The sequence below is a fragment of the Elgaria multicarinata genome, chromosome 20 (genome assembly GCF_023053635.1).
Source record: "Elgaria multicarinata webbii isolate HBS135686 ecotype San Diego chromosome 20, rElgMul1.1.pri, whole genome shotgun sequence".
In the NCBI taxonomy this organism is placed as follows: domain Eukaryota; kingdom Metazoa; phylum Chordata; class Lepidosauria; order Squamata; family Anguidae; genus Elgaria; species Elgaria multicarinata.
In genome coordinates, this window is record NC_086190.1 from 3,386,523 (window position 1) to 3,407,511 (window position 20,989).

A 20,989-nucleotide genomic window follows, 5' to 3' on the forward strand; every position below is an offset into this window, starting at 1 on the left:
AAGTGGGGGAGGCACACAGCAAGAATGAGAAGAGATGGAGCTGGCGTTGTAGCTACCTTGTCTCATCAAGAGTTTTAAGCATCCATATCCAAGTTGCAAGGTGACAACCCTACGAGAGGAGCCTTGCCTAGAACACAGCAGAAACATAGGTGGTGGACTCTTTCGGAGGGTGGTCAATTCTAAAACTAAACACTTCCAGAAAGAAATATGTGAGCTAGCAGTTTGAGGGTGTCTATGCTAGAGGCATAGAAGAAGTCAGATTTCATCACCAGGATATTTTTGGTCAGGTTCTGTCTTCAGGCAAAGCAGGGCACATAAGTCTCGGTTGCTCTAACTTCTGATGGATGCGTTCAGGCAATCAAAGCAAAGGAAAGGAAATAACCCACCCATTCAGAGAGAGGAAGACGCCACAACACAAGTCCAAGCAGGTCGATGCTGCCGGGCGACGGAGGACCTGCACATGGCATGAATGGAACAGGACCAATAAAGCACTAGGAGGAAAAGCAAGGACTTATTGGGGAAACACTGAGGACATTCCAGGCCTCGCACCATCTCATTTCCCCTTTCTGGGCTACTGTTCTTAGACCTTTGGGATACACCCAACCCAAGCCTTCAAAATGAATGAGTAACTGTCTTGTGTGGCATGTGCTGGACATCTTTCTTCCTTCCTTCCTTCCTTCCTTCCTTCCAACAGAAAAGAGAATCACAGAGTTGGAGGGGGCCTTGTCAGTGATCACATCTAAAACATCCTTGACTGATGGCTTTTCAGCTTCTGCTTGGGGGGAAACACACACAAACACACAAGCTGGGGGAGCCCACCAACTCTCTATGTAACTGCGTCCACTGTTGAATTTACCGACTATACTCCTAGGCTTATATAAGAATTGTGGTTCTGCTTGCATGTCCTGTTCACCACTTCAAATCACAATTGCAAGCATGCACCTGTTGAAAATGTGTGCCAATGGTCAAATATGCACCTGTGTTCAATTTGCACAAATCTCTTACATTTCTGTATATTTGTAATGTGCACAAATCCCCCCACCATGCAGACTGAATCAGTCCCTCGTTAGTCTATGGAGGAAATGATGGGAATTTGTGTCAAATTAAATAAAAGTTTTCCAGGTTCACCCAACAACCTTGTCTCGCCTCTTGCCCCCACTTTTGCTGGCAAAATCTCTCCTTTCTAAATTCCATCCAACATCAGCCGTCAGGATCCCCCCGCCCCCACTGAGGTCCAACCCAGGTGGTGGACGTTCCTTACCAATTTTTTAAGACGAGCGTCGTTATCAGAGCAGCAATGACCATGATGAGAGAGACGGTGATTGTAATAATCTGATGGACAGCCAGACCTGTAGAGGAAATAAAAAATAAAAGGAAGAATGGAGATGTATATTGAAGGCAAAAGAAAACTTGGATATGCAGTGAGTGAACCAACCAACCTTACCCACCGCAAGCTCCTTGACCCATTTGAATGCCTTGCCTTCTGGCAGGGGTTGGTCATCAAGAGCCCAGTATCCCATTGCTCCTCCGTTGCCTTTTAAACAGGGCTGCAGACCATCCTTCAGTCCATAGGCTAAATTACATTCTGGAGAAGCCCTTGGGACCAGCATTGCAGTGGTAACTGTCGCTAAACATGGTGGGACCCAAGCACTCCCATGAGTCAATTTTAGCTCAAAGCGCTTACTGCCAGGAACTAAACCTTAAGAATTGAGACCTGAAGAGAAGCCAGGAAGCTTCCAAATTATCTTTGGCCAAAGGGGAATAGAAAACAACGTGGCCATCTGAGCCACCATGGAGGAGAAGTTTTGGCCACCAGGGCTGATGTTCTACACCCCAGCTTTAAAAACTGTGGAGCAGGCAGAGGTGTTAGAGTTTCAGCCTTGCCCACATTTGCATTTTAATCTTTTGAGAACCTATGGCTTCTCAGAGGAGAAGAAGTGGAGGTAGTGGGTCTACTGGCTGATGATGTGATAACTGGTCAAACATGAAAATGGGGCTAAAGGGAGGGAGATTTCCCCCTACTGTTCTTCCCATAGAGGACTCTTTCCCCAGATAAACAGTTATTAGTAACCTACTTCAAAATAATCTACCACCTTCCTGGTACATCTTCAGCCTGAGCTACACAGCTTCCTCCCACTTGGCCAGTTTTCATCTGTTCTCTATAGAACTAAGACCAACCCCCAGGGAGTTTTCAAAGAAAATATCTGATTTTTTTAAAAAAAATTCCTCCCTCCCCTCTCAGAAAAACACAACCACTCTTCAGGCTTTCTTCTAAATGTTCTCTTCTGCTTTATTTATTTATTTTGGTCACAGCCACCATTTTGTCCTGGAATTATGCTAGGTCTGGGGCACTGCGGGGGATGCAAAATGGCGGCCAGCCTGCCAACACAGTCGCTGCCACCAGCAACAAATAGGAATAAGACTATTTTTTAAAAAAAATGTTAGAAAAAAAAAGAAAGAAGCTGTGTTATTGTCATTGGTGATGGTGAGCACCATCTTGAGAAGTTGTTGGAGAATATCTCCGCCCTTCAAAGAACTCAATGAAACACCCCTCTGATTTCTCTGCCTATATATAGGGAGGAAACTATTATGATGGCATTTGTGTACAATTCTAGTTCTTTGCTCCTCAGTTCCTCCACCCACCCTAGCCCATATTCTCTCCAGTTTGCTAATCTCAACATTGATTCTGGTTCTCCTGTTGGTTCAGTAACTGTGTTCCTTCAGTCTTCATAGCCCTCAACCCTATGGACTACAACTCCCAGAATGGCTGGGGCATTCTGGGAGATGCAGTCCAACACATCTGGAGCGCCCCAGGTTGAGGAAGGCTGCTATAGATACAGCTGCCTGTGCTTGTCATTTCAAACCACCTCATCTTCTGTGTGTTTCTGGGTGAAAGTTAAGATGCTCACTTTGACCCATTTGTTTGGTCAATTATTTATTTTAACATGTTTATTTAGCAGATTATTTATTTAGCATATTCAACGCGCTATCAAGCTGACGCTCAAATGAAAGCAATCAAAAAGAATAAGATACACAAAGGACCAAAGCCTGAACAAGATGAGTTGCAAGACAATAAAAACCAGAGATAAATATTGGAGTGTTGTTCACTAGGAGAAAAACTAAATGGAACATGATTGTCTTCACCAGTCATTCGAAGGACAATAAAACAGACATTACCTCCCTAGGGTGCTACCACACAAAAAACCCTGTCTCCAGTCACCATCAACCTCACCTCTCTAAATGGGAAAGATGAAGATGAATGTCTCAGATGATGAATGGAAACTTTGGGCAGGCTGATGTGGCTGGTATGTATCGAGACGGTCCCATATATCTTGTGTCCTACGTATCCTAGAGACTGGCTACGTATCTGTTCCTTCATGACTACTATGATTGAATGGGAGTGTTCAGGTTTAACCACACCATACACACACACACTTACACACACTTACACACACACACACACACACATACACTCCACCTGAACATTCTGTTTGCAGTTGGAAGGAAATTTCCAAGTTTATTAAATGTGGCAGACATTATGGATGTACAGATTCTGTAAAATCCATCCATCTGCATTTCACAGATTGTCACATGCCTTTTATTCCATTGTCCACTTGACGGTGAAATAAAAAAACCCCTCAGTTTGCATGAATTCGCAGAACATTTGAGGATGGTTAGTGCTCCACTAGTTCTAATTTCATCTCCATTAGATGGAGAATGAGCATCTCACTGGCTTAAATCCAGTAGCTACGTACCCAGTAAAATGGACCATGTAGCTTCTCCTTCTGCATTCTGCTTTCCAAATAGTTTGGCGAGGTGCCATAGCTAATTGGTAGAGCACAAAGGACCCATGTTCAATACCCATCATTTCCACTTGAAATGGAACACAGGTCTACCTGAAACCCTATAGAGCCACTGTCAGAAACAACAGACCACACAGGCCTATTCGGGTGGCCTGTGCAACCTAAGGCAAGTGTCACCAAGTGCTGCCGGAAATTCAGTGGCAGATAACACACTGGGACACAATTCACGGCTGTGGGAGAAGTAACCATTGACAACTGATTGCTGTTGTGACATGCCTTAACTTCCGAGGATAGATGGGAGACGCCTTTCCTGTGCCATTTAGGTGGGGAAGTGTCATAACACAGAGCAGCTATTACGTTGCTTGCATTTTTCTTTGTCTCGCGGCTGAAGGCTATCATTCGCAACAGTCATTCATGTTGATTAACTCCTATCCAGGCCATCTGTGCAACTATTTCTTCATCTTAACACCAACAATTGTAGCAATCTTCATTCAGGAGAGTACTAGAACCATGCACAATCTTCCACGGCTTTAATTTTCAGTCTAAAGCCAGCAATTTCAGTGGGGTAGAATTTGTGAATATTCACCCTTTCTGGACTCCAGAATCTCAGGCAGAGATCACACCCATTGGAGGTGTGTGGGATTAATCTACTGCTGAGCTACAGCCCTCCCCCTGCACCACACAGAAATTTAATTTATACGCTCCTAGGGATGCAATGGACTGTGTAAAACCCATTCCATTGGTGTCAGTTGTCCTTTGTTGCATTGTCCGCTCATCCACAGAATCTGGATTTTTCCAGTTTCCTGAATTTGTGCAAATTTGCAATTGCATGAATTTGCACTTGCAAAAATGTGCACCCGCCCCCCAAAAGTGCAAATCCCCCCCCCCAAAATGAGCATTTTTGTGCTTTAGCCTTTGGAGAAAATATGCAGTTTTTAATGACAACATTTGTGTAAAATCCCCAAAGGTTAGGAACATGATCTGCAGGTCTGCAAACATCGCCTCACAAGGAAAAAGCCAGACTTCTGCAGAATCCATGGGCCAGGAGGCCAAACTCCCTTCTTTCATCCCCATTCCATTTCCCCCAATGGTTCCCCAGCTTTTCTGCAGGGATTTCTCCATTCCAAAAGAAAAAGCTGAAATGCCTCTCCTAAGACTTAGGCCATAGCTAGACCTAAGGTTTATCCCTGGATCGTCCAGGGGTCAAACCTGTTCATCTAGGTGACAAACAGGGGATCCAGTGCTCAGGCAGGGGCGAACCCTGGATGATCCCAGGATAAACCTTAGGTCTAGCTGTGGCCTTAGTTACTGGCAGTAAGAACTGCAAGCTAAACTGTACTGGCAATTTTTGTATTTTGGCCTCTGCCATCTTTGCTTTTGTTGTGCCTCCATTTGGGATGGAGGAGGACACAGAACAGCTGAGCGTGAGAGTGTCTGGGGAGGGGGCGCAGCACATGGGCAAGCAGTAGCCAGCTGCAGCTCAACCCAACTGGCCTCACTCATCTATCAAGCCCAGTTCAGATGTTGGAAGCAATTGTTATTTCTGCTTGTCCATAGCTGTAGCATTTCTGCCAGCTCCTGGACCCAGCTTGGGTTATTCTTGAACCTGGAATGACTTAGACTATTCTATATCTGTTTGTTTTTTCCCCCTTGACTTCAAATATATATCATTGCCTTATTGAGCTTGGACTGTTTAATAACCATGTTTAGCTGCTGTTTATCTCTGAACTCCCATGATTTATGACAGCCTTCAGACCCAGCGACCACTGCAATGGGGCCCTTGACAGCTTCTCCAAAATTGAATTTGGTCCTCACACTAAAGAGGTTCTCCACCTCTGATGTAGGCAAACAGGCCGATGTATTTGAGATGACCAAAAGTGCCAACCCGCTGAGATGCCTTTTCAGGAAGCACAGCAGTCCCTTCTGCCAAGGCACATCCAAAGTATCAATCAAAGACCCGGAGACACCAACACTGACAATCTCATATAATAAAGCCAAGGTCACCTTTGTTAGCATGAGTCACGAAGACAGCTCCTGCCAAGCTGCCTGGCTAATGATAGCCTGAGGACGGGTTCTTTATTTTCTTTCTCCTTCAAGTTCTTTTTGTTAGCTCTGATAGACCAGAGGAATCACTCAGAGCAGCAAGGGACAGAACCGGCCAGGTACAGCAAGAACCTTTGCTAGGAACAGGCAACAGTGAATATCACAACAGATGCCAATGAAAACAACAACAGTAGAGTTGACACCCTACCAGGAAGAAGAAAAATATATTATGAATTTGGGTGGGGGGGGGGATTCAGGGGCTTTCATCAGGATTTTTGGGCATGAAGAACATAATTTGGCAGAGGACGTTGCCAAGACTCAGCAGCAACAGCATTTTCAGTAGCATGTAACATTCGTTCTGCTCCATACTTTGCTATCAAGGGATGCTTGAGGAATTGCTGTTTGTGAATTCCAACACGAACTGACCAGACGAATGTGCAGATCGCAATGGTGTTCTTCTTCAGAGTTCACAAAATCATCCCTCTCTGGATTTTGCAATGGTGTTGCTCAAACAAAATGGACCTTAACGCAAGTAGAACTGCATATTTTAGGATACAGTCCATTTCGAAATGTGTAGCTTGAGAGAAAATGGACCTGGAAATATGTTGTGAGGGAGAATTTATTCAAAACTAATAGGGAAACATGGGAATTTCATTCTTGCTCACAAAACATGAGCTCATCGCCTGTGCCAAGCTCCAGACACGTGTGTGAGCATGTGTCCACTAAAACCAGCCACAAATTGCCAAGTGTATGCTCACATTTGTCTAACTCTGAACCAAAGTTCTATCCTCAATTCAGTCTACTGAAGAAATGTCCTAATTTGCCCAAATTTCCACCATAGACAAAATTAACCCCACTTTACTCCATGGGGGAAATCTGTGCACATTTAGGAGATTTGTGCAAATTTCTGGGAGATTTGCATAATCCTCTCATTCCATCACTGCTTGACTTGCACAAATTTCCCATTCGCGCAGCCATCAGAAAGAGAATCAGGCGCTAGACAGGCAGCAAGAAAACGTTCAGAGAATCCCGGTGAGCACTAACAACATAGCTTCTTTGCCAGCCCCTAAAAAAGGACGTCTTTAAATATGAGTACTCATTCTGCTTTTAAAAGGAAATATTTATTTATTCATGACATTTTTATACCGCCTAATGAATATGGAAAACAGACAGTGTTGTTTTATGAATGAATGTGCATGGAAGTGATATAGGCTGAAATGGGCTGATTGGTTTATCCCTGCTATTCGGGGATGGATTTAGATCAGAACACAGGACAAGATGGCTAGGGTAGCAGTGTCAGAGACCATGTGCAGGCCGAAGTTGGCTCCAGCTCTAAATTATGTTCCCTGGCATACTTGTCAGCACACCCAGACAACCTCTCCTCTCTTTCCCCACATTTCCACACGCACTATTTTTTTTTACAGCACCACACTTTGCTTTTTACCACTTTAATGGAACATAACGCTAAGCACTGCCAGCCAGCTCTGCAAATGCCTGTAAAACCCTCCATTTGTTTCAAAATCTGGGGGTGGAACGACACATTCTGTCTCAGTCTTGTGTCTTTAAAATCTGGCTGCTCCCGCTGCATGCCTGAGCTAGGAGGGCATGGTTTACACGAGAGTAGATTGCAGCAGAGGGAATGGACTTCACATGTGTCATCATCCCCGCCCATTTAGCAGCTGCTTCTCAGGCCATAGCTAGACCTAAGGTTTATCCCAGGATTGTCCTGGGGTCAAACCTGTTCATCTAAGTGCCACACAGGGCATCCAGTGCTCAGGCAGGGGTGAATCCTGGATGATCCCAGGATAAACCTTAGGTCTAGCTGTGGCCTCAGTCTCCAGCCCAGATTAGAGATCTCTGTTTCCATCACAAACTGCAACTGGGGTGGAGGAGACTGAAAGGCAGGCAGAGGATTAAACCCATTGGTTGTACTAATTCATAGAATAGTAGAGTTGGAAGGGGTCTATGAGGCCAACAAGTCCAACCCCCTGCTCAATGCAGGAACCCACCTTAAAGCATCTCCGACAGATGGCTGTCCAGGGACCAGGGACCCACAAGCAGGACTGGTGTATATTGGCTTCCTGCCTATGATACTGAAGGTAGCAGAGAGCCATCAGGACTAGTAGCCATGAATAGCCTTCTCCAACAGGACTCTCTCCAACCCCATTTTAAAGCCACCCAAGATGTTGACCATCACCATATCTCATGGTAGCAAATTCCATACTTTATTTATTTATTAAATTTATATACCGCCCCATAGCCGAAGCTCTCTGGGTGGTTTACAAAAGTTAAAAACTTTAACTATGCACTGTGTGGAGAAGTTCTTCCTTTGATCTCTCCTGAATCTCCCACCAATCAGCTTCATAGGAGGACCCCATTGAGTTCTATTGTTAGGAGAGAGGGAGAAAAATGTCTCCCTCTCCACATTCTATATGAGAGTTGCTATAGGAGGGTTAGCTTGCTCTATGGCCATGCCTTTGGCTGCCTGGGATTGTGATAGTTTTGATGATTTTGCTTTAATGAGGTGCTGCGTCCCCCACTGTCCCGCCTAATGGCCTTTCCCCTTGAGAATTGCTGTCCAGGGTCTCCACAACATCACAGCAGGAAAGAGATTGTCCTTTGCCTACTGAGCCAGTATAAATTTCCCTTCCAGTTTTTTAAGCAACCTAGCATTTCACCCCAAACCTTCCTCAGTCTACAGAGGCTTTAATGAACCATTGAGATAAACCACTCTCCTCCTGCTGCTGGCTGCATTAAAACAGCAGTTGGCTAGAGACAGACCCTACTTCAGCTCGGAGGTGTTTCACTGTTTACAGATGAGGATCTTCAGTTCCCTCAGCTGTCACACTCCTGGGAGTAAATTAAACAAGGAGATTTGACACAGCGCTGAGACTGAGAGGGCTCAATACAAGGCAAAAACACATCTCAAAAGTTCTTAGCTGTTTGTTTTATAACAAGATTTACCTGGAGGTAGACACAACCAGTCATTTCGAGAACCAGGCAAGGCATAAAAGCAGGTCTTGGGATGGAAGGACACGTCAATTCCAATTTCTCTCAGTTTCACTTCCCCACCCCCAATCTTAAATTCGGTTCATCTTGAACATTGAGAATTTCTTAAGTTCAGTTTGCCCTAAATATTGAGATTTTCTTTCTTTCTTTTTGAAGTTCCCATGAAAATTATTGTTATATGCATTTTTGCCTAATATGTGTTTTTTTAGCAAACTATGTTCCTAATATAATGTGTATTATTATTATTATTATTATTATTATTATTATTATTATTATTATTATTTCCTCTATTACAAGGATGGCCTTCAGACACATTTCTAGGTGCCCAGTGAAGTGTCTAACCCCTTCTTCTTCTTCTTCTTCTTCTTCTTCTTCTTCTTCTTCTTCTTCTTCTACAACAGTAGTTCTTACTGGCAGCTGGGGTCATTTCAAAGCAAATGTTTATGGAATCTGGGTGATTTGGGAAAAGCTGCTCTATTGTGGAATATATGGGTCAGATTAATAGAAATTCAAAGCCATTTCTCTGACATCCCTAAGCCTAGGGCCAAATGTAGTCACTTTGGGTTCCCAATCAAACCATCTTGGTTTCCCAGAAGGTCATCACCCTTTCCCCCTCCCTCTTCACCTTTCCTTGGTTTTCCCCCTTTCTCCAAACCACCCATCATTTGATTTCCTGTTTTTTTATTTTGATTTTTTTCCCCCCTGCAGTTCTGCTCCTGCTTCTAAACGCTTGAAATGCCTCATCTAAGGTTCCGTTACGGACAGTAAAACCTCTAAGCTAAAATATATCCATTTTCTTGGTATTTTCGCTCTGCCCTTTAGTAAATCCAGCCACAGTACCCAACACAGTTCTTGGATTCAGTGCTAAAAGAACACTGGAGCTATGGAAGCAAGAGCGGACATCAATCCATTAGGGGCCGGTCTAAGCCGACAGTGCTAAACAGTTTGCACGTCCACCGTCGAGCGGCTTTAGTCAAACTCTAATGATTTACTGTCACTCTCAATTATGTCCCTGGTGCAACAGTAAATGGTTTTGCATCCTGCCATGTGTCCCCAGAGTTGCAGTTCTTGATAGCATGAAGTTGTAGAGGGAATACGTGTCTCCCAGTTTAGTAGCTGGAGAAAGAATAGCAGTGTTGGGCTATTTAGAAGGGGGTGAACAGAAGAACCTAACAAGAGCTATGCTGGATCAGATCAAGGGTCCATCTAGTCCAGGTCACACAGTGGCCAAACAGCTGTCAACCAGGGACCCACAACCAGGATACAATGCAACAACACCAACAACCAGGACCCACAACTGGTATATATAGGCTTACTGAGTGTGTTTTTATATTTTATTTTACAATATGCTTTTATACTGTTTGTTTTATATTGTGAATGCTTTTCGTGGTTTTAATTTTTGTAAACCGCCCAGAGAGCTTCGGCTATTGGGCTGTATAAAAATGCAACAAACAAATAAATACTGCTTCTGATACTGGAAGTAGTACATAGCCATCAGGACTAGTAACCCTTGATAGCCTTCTACTCTGGGAATTCATCCAACCAGCCATTGACCAAGAAACAACAAGCAGAACACGTGCAACAGCACCCTCCCACCCATGTTCCCCAACAACTGGTGCACACAGGCTTATTGCCTCAAATACTGGAGGCTGCACGTAGCCATCAGGACTAGTAGCCATGGATAGCCTTCTCCTCCAGGAATTTATCCACCCCCTCTTTTCAAGCCATCCAGATGGGTGGCCATCACTACATCTTGTGGTAGTGAGTTCCATAATTTAACTTCGCACTGTGTGAAGAAGTCCTTCCTTTTATTTGTCCTGGATCTCCCACCAATCAGCTTCATGGGATGACCCCATTGGGTTCTAGTATTTTGGAAGAGGGAGAGAAATGTCTTCCAGAGTTTAATAATGTGTTGTGTGAAGAAGTCCTTCCTTTTCTCTGTCCTGAATCTCCCACCAATCAGCTTCCTGTCTCCCTTTCCACATTCAACACACTGTGCATAAGTTTGTCCACCTCTATCATGTCTCTCTTTAGCCTCCTTTTTTCCAAGCTAAACAGTCCTAACTGTTGAAATCTTTCCTCAATGGGGGAGACGTTCCAGCACCTTGATCATTTAGTTTCCTTTCTCTGCCCTTCTATATGCATCATGGAAGGTTCGGTTCTGATTGTGAGCTGAAGAACACTACCCTCACATACAAAGCATGACGTTGGTGAAGACCACCTCCCAGGCTTCAATTTGTTCCATGAGGTTTTTTTTAAAATGACTTTAGAGGCCAATCCTATGACCTTTGAAGAAGCACTCCAATGTAGACTGCTCTGAACATGCCCTGCTCTGCAAGGAGACACCCAGTACAGCAAAAGACATGATGGAGGAAATTTTCACCTCTCTGACCTCTTCAGCATGGGATTCAGAATTATACATGTTACAGCAGCTGGGATTGGCTTTGCAAATAAGGGGAGAGGTGTTAGAGGCGTGCAAAATTATGCATGGTGTGGAGAAAGTGGATAGTAGGGATGTGCTCCGCTCCGATTAGGAGCGTAGAAGCAGTAGCGGATTGGCCTGCTCCGCCTTACCCAGAGGCGGAGTAGGAGCGGACCGCGGACCCCCTAGAAGCAAGGCGAAGAGAAGCGACCATTTTTCGGAGCTCCGAGTTCAGTCGGAGCGCTCCGGTCGCCATCTTGAAAACATTTCGCCATAGGATTGCATTGCGGCAAATAATCGCGCATAACTACGTTGTTTTTGAAGCTATCGTTCTGGAAATTCTTGTGCACAGAGAGTCGTGGATGGGGGTCATTTTGAGACCACTCTCACCTCTCTGCGTGCTGTGGTTCACGTGCAATATTTTTTTAAAAATCGGGTCAACCGCGGGGCTCAAACTGCGTTTCGGCTTTTCGCCCATAGGATTGCATTGAGGGAAAGAATCGGGGATAACTGGGGGGGGGTTTAAGCTATCGTTCTGAAAATTCTTGTGCACAGAGAGTCGTGGATGGGGGTCATTTTGAGACCACTCTCAACTTTCTGCATCGTACGGGTCGCGGGCTAGAAGTTTTTTAAAAATAGGGTCAACCGCGGGGCTCCGTTTCGGCTTTTCGCCCATAGGATTGCATTGAGGGAAAGAATCGGGGATAACTGGGGGGGGGGTTTAAGCTATCGTTCTGAAAATTCTTGTGCACAGAGAGTCGTGGATGGGGGTCATTTTGAGACCACTCTCAACTTTCTGCATCGTACGGGTCGCGGGCTAGAAGTTTTTTAAAAATAGGGTCAACCGCGGGGCTCCGTTTCGGCTTTTCGCCCATAGGATTGCATTGAGGGAAAGAATCGGGGATAACTGGGGGGGGGTTTAAGCTATCGTTCTGAAAATTCTTGTGCACAGAGAGTCGTGGATGGGGGTCATTTTGAGACCACTCTCAACTTTCTGCATCGTACGGGTCGCGGGCTAGAAGTTTTTTAAAAATAGGGTCAACCGCGGGGCTCCGTTTCGGCTTTTCGCCCATAGGATTGCATTGAGGGAAAGAATCGGGGATAACTGGGGGGGGGTTTAAGCTATCGTTCTGAAAATTCTTGTGCACAGAGAGTCGTGGATGGGGGTCATTTTGAGACCACTCTCAACTTTCTGCATCGTACGGGTCGCGGGCTAGAAGTTTTTTAAAAATCGGCGGGAAAAATACCTTTTTCAAAGGGCTGAGGGGCAGAGTCAGCTCCCGGTCATGATGATCCCAAAGTTGGAGGAGGGCATAGGCAAAACAGGTAACTTGGGATTCTGGGAAACTTCTCTTTCTTCATCTGAACGGGCTTTTCCCCGTGTTTTTTAACACAGTAGCCCCACCAAATGCACAAACACAACCTGAAATCATATACTAAGCCAAGAATAAGAGATAGAAAACACAGCACTGCTCCCCACCCTAACCTTGGTGAACAACTGAATCGATGTGGTGCAAGGGGATGAGCTCCCCTAGGGCATCTCATCGTGGACGTGCCCCCACTCTCTTCTGCACTGGAAGGCCATAGAGCCTTCCAAAGAGAGTAAAACGGTGGAGCAATGCCTATCATGAGTTGAAGTGAATGGTCACTTTTCAGTGGTGGAGCAATGCCTGTTATGAGTTGAAGTGAGCGTTTTACTTCTTCTCAGAGCTGTTGGTGGCTGTCTTGAACTGGCAGCTACTTCCCCCTCCCCCGGGCACGTCCCCCTATTGCTGGTAAAAGACAGATATAGCCTTTTTTTTTTAATTCTTCTTGCTGTTTATTGAGCAACACTGCTGCTTTTAATTCCACCCCTCCTTTGTTTATTGATTGATTTATTCCATTTTCTATGCATTACTGGCTTATCCTTGGCTCCCTTCCTTATGCCCCCAGAAATGCCAGCTGCATGCCTGCCTGCCTTCCCTCCCTCCTCCCCTGCCCACCTCGCAGGGATGTTGTGTGTGGGGTGCCCGATTTTCAAAAATTCGCCAAAAATCAGGGGATGATGGGATTGCCTTGAAACTTGGCGTGTGTGTGTATACGCCCATGAGGTGTCATGGTGCCAAACGTGAGGTTTCTAACTTCAACGGAAAAAAAGTTGTTTACTTTTTTAGCTTTCAATGCAACCCTATGGGGGGGCAAAAACGGAGCTCCGGATCCGGATCCGGAGCTCCGAGCGGAGCGGAGCGGAAGTGGGCGGAGCGGGGGCGGGGCGGAGCGACCCGCTCCGAAAAATGGCGGATCTGCAAGTGAAGCGGAGCGGGGGGTCCGTGCACACCCCTAGTGGATAGGGAGACATTTTTTCTCCCTCTCTCTTTCTCTCTCAGCTATGGAAGCTCCTAATAAAAATAGAAAACTTGTTAATACCCAGTCAAAATGCTGGTCCTAGCTGCATTCCATGAACTGGAATGCCATAATAGAACAATATTTACACTTCCTTGAATATTCTGATTGGGTGTGCAAATAGAACACACACACACACACACACGCACACACACACAAACGTATATTAGGGGAAAATGTGAAGAATGAATGAGTACAATTAGAGGAAGTGCATGCAAAATTGCATTCTATCAAGGAAAATTGCTTGCAAAATTACATGGATTTAGAAAAGCGTACACAACAGTTGTTAGAAAAAGGTGTATATTTCAAAAGCGTGTACAAAAAATTGAGCACATTTAGATAAATGTGCTTGCAAATATGTATGCATTTTCATATGTATGCATTTCTGCAGCTAATGAACAAATAGGACAGAAGACATTTAATGTAGAGAAAATGAGAAGCTGAAAAAACCCAAAGCTGGCAGATACATCCAACCCCTGCTGCTATATCAGTATCGTCAGCACTGACTGGCAACAGCTTTCCAGGGTTTCAGATAGGGGGTCCTTCCCAGCCCCATTGGAGAAGCCAGGAATTGAACCTGGGACCATCCACATGCAAAACATGACCTCTTCCACTAAGCTATTACTGTTTACCCCAGGTCTGACTCACAACCAGCCATTCATAAACCAGTGGTGTAAACCACTCACAGCCATTGTGTCCATCTCCGGGCTGCCTCCCTGACCTCCTAGGTCTCTGCAATTTAGCTCTTCCCTAACTGCCAGAAAATTACCCCCAAGCAAGTAAAGAGAGTTTCCTCATCAAAAGTAATTACAGGATGACTGCTGAGTGAATTGTAGAGCTCCTTGACTTTATTTTATGGCTGCCAGGAGTTATGAACTCTGTCTTGCTTCATCTTTCTTTTCGGCTAGATCCCTGCATCAACTTGACAAGGGCTGTAAAAGTAATGGAGGCTTCAGAGTAACTTTTACAAGGCACTTCCTTCCCCTCTTAAAAAAGGACCATGAAACCCACAATTTAGCAACGCACCTAAGGATTTTGTTTGTTAGATAATTATTTTGGCAAATGCCTTAAGAGCACTGGGGTTTCTCCCTTTGCCCCCATCATTCCCAGTCTCCAACGGATGAATTATGATGTCATTATTTATTTGAAGTCTTTTCAAAGTACTAGGAGATGTCTTATGGGCTTCCAAAAAGACTCTTTGCACTAAAATCCGTGGTGTGATGGCCAGGTAAAAAATACACCCCATGGGAAGGGACTATTCAGTTTGGTTAAATGGTTATTCACTGAATAAAGAAACACTGACAGTCTTAGAATATACAGACATGGTGTACACTAGCAACAGACGAGGCAGTAAAACTGAAGCTTCTTAGGAGTTACTGGTGGATTTTAGGAATGTGTAAATCAGCAAAACACGAGTTCATCAAAATTCTCTGAACTCCACCTTGAAGCTTGTTTTATGTTTAGTTATTTATTTATTGCTTTTATATCCCACTGTTTTTTCCTCCAAGAAACCCAAGGTGGCATACATAATCCTCCTCCTCTCCATTTTTATCCTCACAACAACAACCCTGTGAGGTGGGCTGGGATGAGAGTCTGTGGCAACAGCTAGACCTAAGGTTTATCCTGGGATCATCCAAGGTTCGCCCCTACCTGAACACTGGATCTCGTATGTTACCTAGGTGAACAGGTTTGACCCTTGGACAATCCAGGGATAAACCTTAGGTCTAGCTATGTCCTGTGACTGGCCCAAAGTCACCCAGTGAACTTCCATGGCCAAGTGGGGACTAAAACCCGGATCTCCCAACTCCCAGTCCAACACACTATCTTATTTAACAATGGGCATGTGGTACTACTTATTATGGGATGGGATGTTAGCTGAAAAGCTGACAAAACAGACCTGAGCCTTGGGAACACACTCAAATCATTTTCAAGCCACCTCATTCACTTCTAATATATTTCTCTATGCCTTCAATAACAGCATCAGCTAAGGATAGTGTGTCTCCTCTGAATGAATGCTTGGAGGCGGCAATGGGCTGGATGAGGAAAAACAAACTGAAGCTGAATCCAGACAAGGCAGAGGTGCTTGCTGTCAAGGGCTCTGACCTAGGTTTGGAGGTGTGTCAACCAGTTCTGGATGGGCTATACTCCCCTGAAAGACTGTGTTCGCAGCTTGGGGGTGCTTCTGGATCCGTCGCTCCAAATGACAGCCCAGATAGATGCGACAGCCAGGAGTGCCTACTATCAGCTTTGGCTGTTGCACCAGCTGTGACCTTTTCTAGAGTTGGAAGACCTAAAGACAGTAGTGCACGCACTGGTAACCTCAAGGCTCAACTACTGCAATGTGCTGTACATAGGGCTACCTTTGTGCCTAGTCCAGAAACTTCAACTAGTTCAAAATATGGCAGCCAGGTTGGTCACCTGTACATCTAGGGGTGAGCATATTACCCCAACATTAAAATCACTCCACTGGCTGCCAATTAATTTCCAGGCAAAGTACAAAGTGTTGGTCATAACCTTTAAAGCCCTACATGGTTTGGGTCCAGGTTACCTGCAGGATCGCCTTCTCCCGAACAGTCCGCCCTGCACACTCAGGTTCTCTGGGGTGAACTTACTTCAGTCAGCCCAAACTAAGCTGGCATCTGTTACCCAGAGGACCTTTTCTTCTGTCACCCCCAGATGATGGAACGGCCTGCCAGAGGAGATTTGTAAAATTAACTCTCTGTGTGATTTTAAGACAGCTTTGAAGACTAGCCTTTTCCAGCAGGCCTACCCTGATGAATGTGAAATCAAGAATTTTTAAGATGTGTTGATTATTGTACTAATGTTGTTCCCCCTCTCAATCCAAAGGGAGAGGCAAGTAAGAAATAAATAAATATATGATGATGGTGATGGTGATGATGATGAAGGTAAACAGCAAAGAGAATGGAAGAGAACCTCGAAAGATGCACGTGAACCTCCAAGGAGACTACTTCAGAAAGACAAGACTACAGATGGACGGACTGACGCACGTCTGTTGGATGTCCACCAAGCCACTGGTGCCATGTGAGCTTCTTTGCAGCCTGGCAAGTGTCTGACAAAGCTTCAAGGCCACCCGCACTCATCTAGAGCCTCCGCTGTTGAACACGATTAAAGGCGTGAATGGAGTATTCATGCCTTTAATCTTGTGAAAAGGGGGTCTTTATGGCCGCCATTTATAAAACGTGGGAAATACACAATTTCTGGAGTCTCCATTGTTGTGCACAACAGAGGCTACAGACAACAATTGCTGGTTGCTGTGTGGTCACTGAGCCACAGAGCACTCAAGAGCAGGTCCACGAACACGCTGCACCAGGGAAGTGGACACCAGGGACTCCCCGATCCAGTCAAGGGCCCATGATACCACTAGACAAGACTGAACAACGGCAACGTTGAAGAGACAATTACAATTCCTAATGAACTCTGCTAAAACAAAGCCTGTTTATTTATAACCCTTCTGTTGATTTTTCTGATTTTTGTCATGATTGCTCATTTAAAGAATCAAAAATTACCACTCCCCAAAATAACTTAATCACACACTAAAAAAACCTCAATAATCCCACCCACCCACCCCAATAATGATGGATAAACCATTTTATTTCTGGACTGTGTCATTTTTGCATATATCATTCAAAGTTCTGTTGAATCCTATTTCTGTATTAATCTGTGATTTTTTTAAAAAAAAAAATCTGTTTTTTCCCCCACTTTGAATGATGTATTTAAATCCATCCCTTTTGAATTTAACTGAAGAGCTGACATGAACTAAAATACATACTTCTGCATCTGTTTTCCTCTCAATGTACTGAAGTACACTTGTGTTTTTGGGTTGGTTTTGTTTGCTGGGATTTGTCAAATGTCCCCTGCTATACACAAAGCCGTTCTCATCACAACCCTTCAAAAAGAATGGGAAGCAATATTTAAATTGGGGATCTGTAAACTCTCCCTGCTCAATTCAATTCTGGTTTGTGAGTAACAAACTTTCTCTGTGCCTCTTCAGAAACAAATAAACAAAACAAAAAACCCACAAACAAACAAACAAACAAAAGCATCTGTTTATGAGCGTTCTCGCCTCGCTTGTAATGCCAGGACAGATACTGATTGCATTATCATTCCTGCCACTTGGAAATTCAACCATACTGTGGCCTTTACAGCTTCCTGCTCAACTCGGGCCATAGCTAGATGGGGCGAAATCCCGGGGCAATCCCTAGCATCGTCACTGTGTGTTCACATGATGCACAGGGGATCCCTCCCTTGCCCCGGGATCTCGCCTTACCCTTTGAGCCTGGTTTTTCTGTGTTTCTGTGCTGATCCCAAGACCGGGCATCACGGTTTGTCCTGGCTCGTCGTGAGCAGTCGGGACCCTCACACCGCCCACAGAGCTCCTCTGTGCCCATCGGTGTGTGTGTGGGGGGGAGCGGGGAACGTACTTTTTAAAAAACCAACTACCTTTGAGCGCACGAGTGCTCATGCACATCTTCTGTTTTCTTCTTAAAAAATGGCAGGTGCAACGTCCTCTCCCTTCAAGATTGTTGCATGCTGCATGCTTTAGGGTGGATTCCTGCGTTGAGCGGGGTTGGACTCGATGGCCTTATAGACCCCTTCCAACTCTACTATTCTATGATTCTATAATTCTAAACAGAGGGGGAGATCTCACGATAAAAAATATCGCAAGATCTTCACCCCTCCGTCATGCTAGACCCGTAGGTCTAGCTGAGGCCTCTGTCTCTTGAAACTGAATTATTCTTGCAGAATCAAATCCTGTCAGTTTGAGTCATCCCCCCCCCCCCCCCGCACCCCGTGGCAAAGCCCCAGCCGCTGAGTTTGAAATGGCAAGAGACTTTTCCATATGTTGCCCTCTTGGCCTGAGATGTCTACCGGCTAAAGTTTGATCCATCCGCCAGCTTTATTGCATAAGCGATCAGATACTTACACCACAAAGGCCTTGAGATTGGATTAAACCATCTTTACTCAGCAAAACAGTTTCATCTTTCCGACTTCTTAGCAGAAGCAGCTGATCCCGGGTTTTTGAAATGGAAGAGGAGGAGGAGGATTTGAGCTAATTTTGTATTAGCATTAAAGAACTGTGCAACATCCACATGCAGACATAATCTGGATTTAGTATGTAACTCTATATGTTTAGAGAGAGAAAAAATACCCCAAATTCTTAGTACACCCAGTTTGTTTGCTTGTTTTCTGTCCAAACATGCTGTCAGGGTTCCACCCATGACATGGACCCCCTGAGCAACTCTTTAGAGATCTTTTGCCTCCTTAAGAGTCTCACCTTTCTTCCTTTACGTCCCCCTTTCCAATTACATAGGGTTTAGGCTGTGGATGTGGGGTGAGTCACACTCCAGACACTTGTCTTAACACGACAGTTTACTAGTATATTAAAACAAGCAACTTACAAATAAAGGTATTTACTGAATAGAGCTGAGTGATACAAAAGGCATTAAGTGAAAACAAAACGTGCAAAAATGCAAGTTCTTTTACCCTAGCTGCATTTAGACTTTTCCAGGCTGCTTCCTCCTGCTCCTTCTCCATGCTCTGGTCTTATTTTTCCCCTCTCTCTGTTTTGAAACAATATTTTCAAAACAGAAAGTAGTGTTTCAGCTTTGAAGAAATGAAACTAAATTCAGGAATTGAAGCTTAACTGGGAAATGAAACTACTCATCCCAAGGATAACCCCTCCCAACAGAAAACCTCAGGTCTCTAGGCCTGACCTTATTATCTTGCCTCTGTAGGCCTCAAACTTTCACATATGCGTAGAATTGCAGCCTTAAACGCCCAGGGGTTAGGTGGTGGTTTGGTGTCTCTGCAGAACCTTCCACAGCAGAGTTTGGAATCATGAGATTGGGGATACAAAATTGTCCAGTCCAGCTTCTTGAATGTATGGCAAAAGGAGCATAATTTCCCTCATACACCCCTCTGTGACTCAGAACACACGCTTTGCATGCATTCATTCAGGCATGCTCACCTAAGTGAACATCTGTTCAAATCTTGAAGTACGTCAAATTGAGGTAGGAACTTCCCCTCAAACTGCAATTGTGCTTGGACAGACTCCTGCTCTACTTTCCAGGTTGGAGTCAAGGGCAACTTCTTGTTGTCCTGGGCCAGGACACTTGCCCCTCAGCCTCAGAGGATGAGGCTCCTGAGTTAACAGATCAGTGGAAGGACATGGTTACAGAAGGTCATCATGAAGTTTCCACCTCCTCAGGGCCTATTTCTCCAGGATCCAGCTCCCCTGTGTCCAGAGGAAGTCATGTTGCCATGAGGAATGCACTAGAATCTTGTTTCTGTTCCCAAATCATGCAAACATGTCCTGTCTACCATCCCAAATGAGAACATGAGCAGGTGTGTAATTTTCTGGATTTTTTTTCCAGAAGTGTACTTCCAAAAAAATGCGTGCACACACACACACACCCCAAACTGCATTTTCAAATTTTAGCCTATGTGTGGAAAAAGAAAGAACCTTCATTAGCTCGAACCTCACTCATTCCCCCATCTCTGCTTGTCATCCTCAGAGTCTAGTCATGAAGACACACACTACCATGACACAGCCACTTCCATGTCATTGAAACACAACCTTTCAGAAAAAGACTACACCTGTTTATGGGACAAGGTCACAGCCAAGGAGGGAAGCAGAGCTAATAAGCCTAGAGGAAGCCAAAAACATACTGAAGGCTCAATCACAATCTGCTGCTTGTTGGAGTAAGATGCAGGCAAGCTTTCAGACACAACACAATTCAGAGCTCTCCGTGGTGCTGTTTTGGTTCCTATCTCTCTGGGAAACCTGTCTTCTGCTTGGTCAGAATCCATTGAACCTGCCTTGCCCCAAATCCTCACTATGAACAGGTCATTACTGTGCCCAGTGAAACTAGATTCTAACTAGAACAGGGCTCTTCAATTGAAAGGAAACATTTGATGGAAGTAATGCTCAGACTAATTATGCTTCTTTGCAGACACAGAGGCACAGATTATTCAATAAGAATAGACCCTTATTCTCACTGAACGTCTAGCTGATTACTATGAAGCTTATAGGAATTACAAAGCAGAAGCTTAATAGGAAATATGCTGATTTTTTTAAATGTTAACCCCTCTCTCATCATGAACCTGTCACTGACTCCTGTTAACTATGTGGAAAGACCTCTTGTTTCATGGTATCATCTGCATTTGAGTCAATCAATTCTCTTAATTGTTTCTCATGACCCTTTTTGTGGCTCTTGTCTTTCATCCATACCACTTGCTCATCCCTGAGTGAGTCTGAGAAACAGGGTGGTTGAATTTCCAGAAGGCTGCCCCCCCTCCCCCTCAGCTA

At 44.7% G+C, this 20,989-nt stretch overlaps 1 protein-coding gene across 1 annotated transcript in view; it reads right to left on the bottom strand.

The window, feature by feature from the left end:
- AJAP1 (adherens junctions associated protein 1) overlaps nucleotides 1-20,989 on the bottom strand; it is a 132,917-nt gene that overhangs the window by 14,556 nt on the left and 97,372 nt on the right. The window contains exon 3 of the mRNA XM_063145292.1: nucleotides 1,262-1,349. Within this exon, the coding sequence (XP_063001362.1) occupies nucleotides 1,262-1,349 (88 nt within the window). The remainder of the gene's footprint in view (nucleotides 1-1,261; nucleotides 1,350-20,989) is intronic.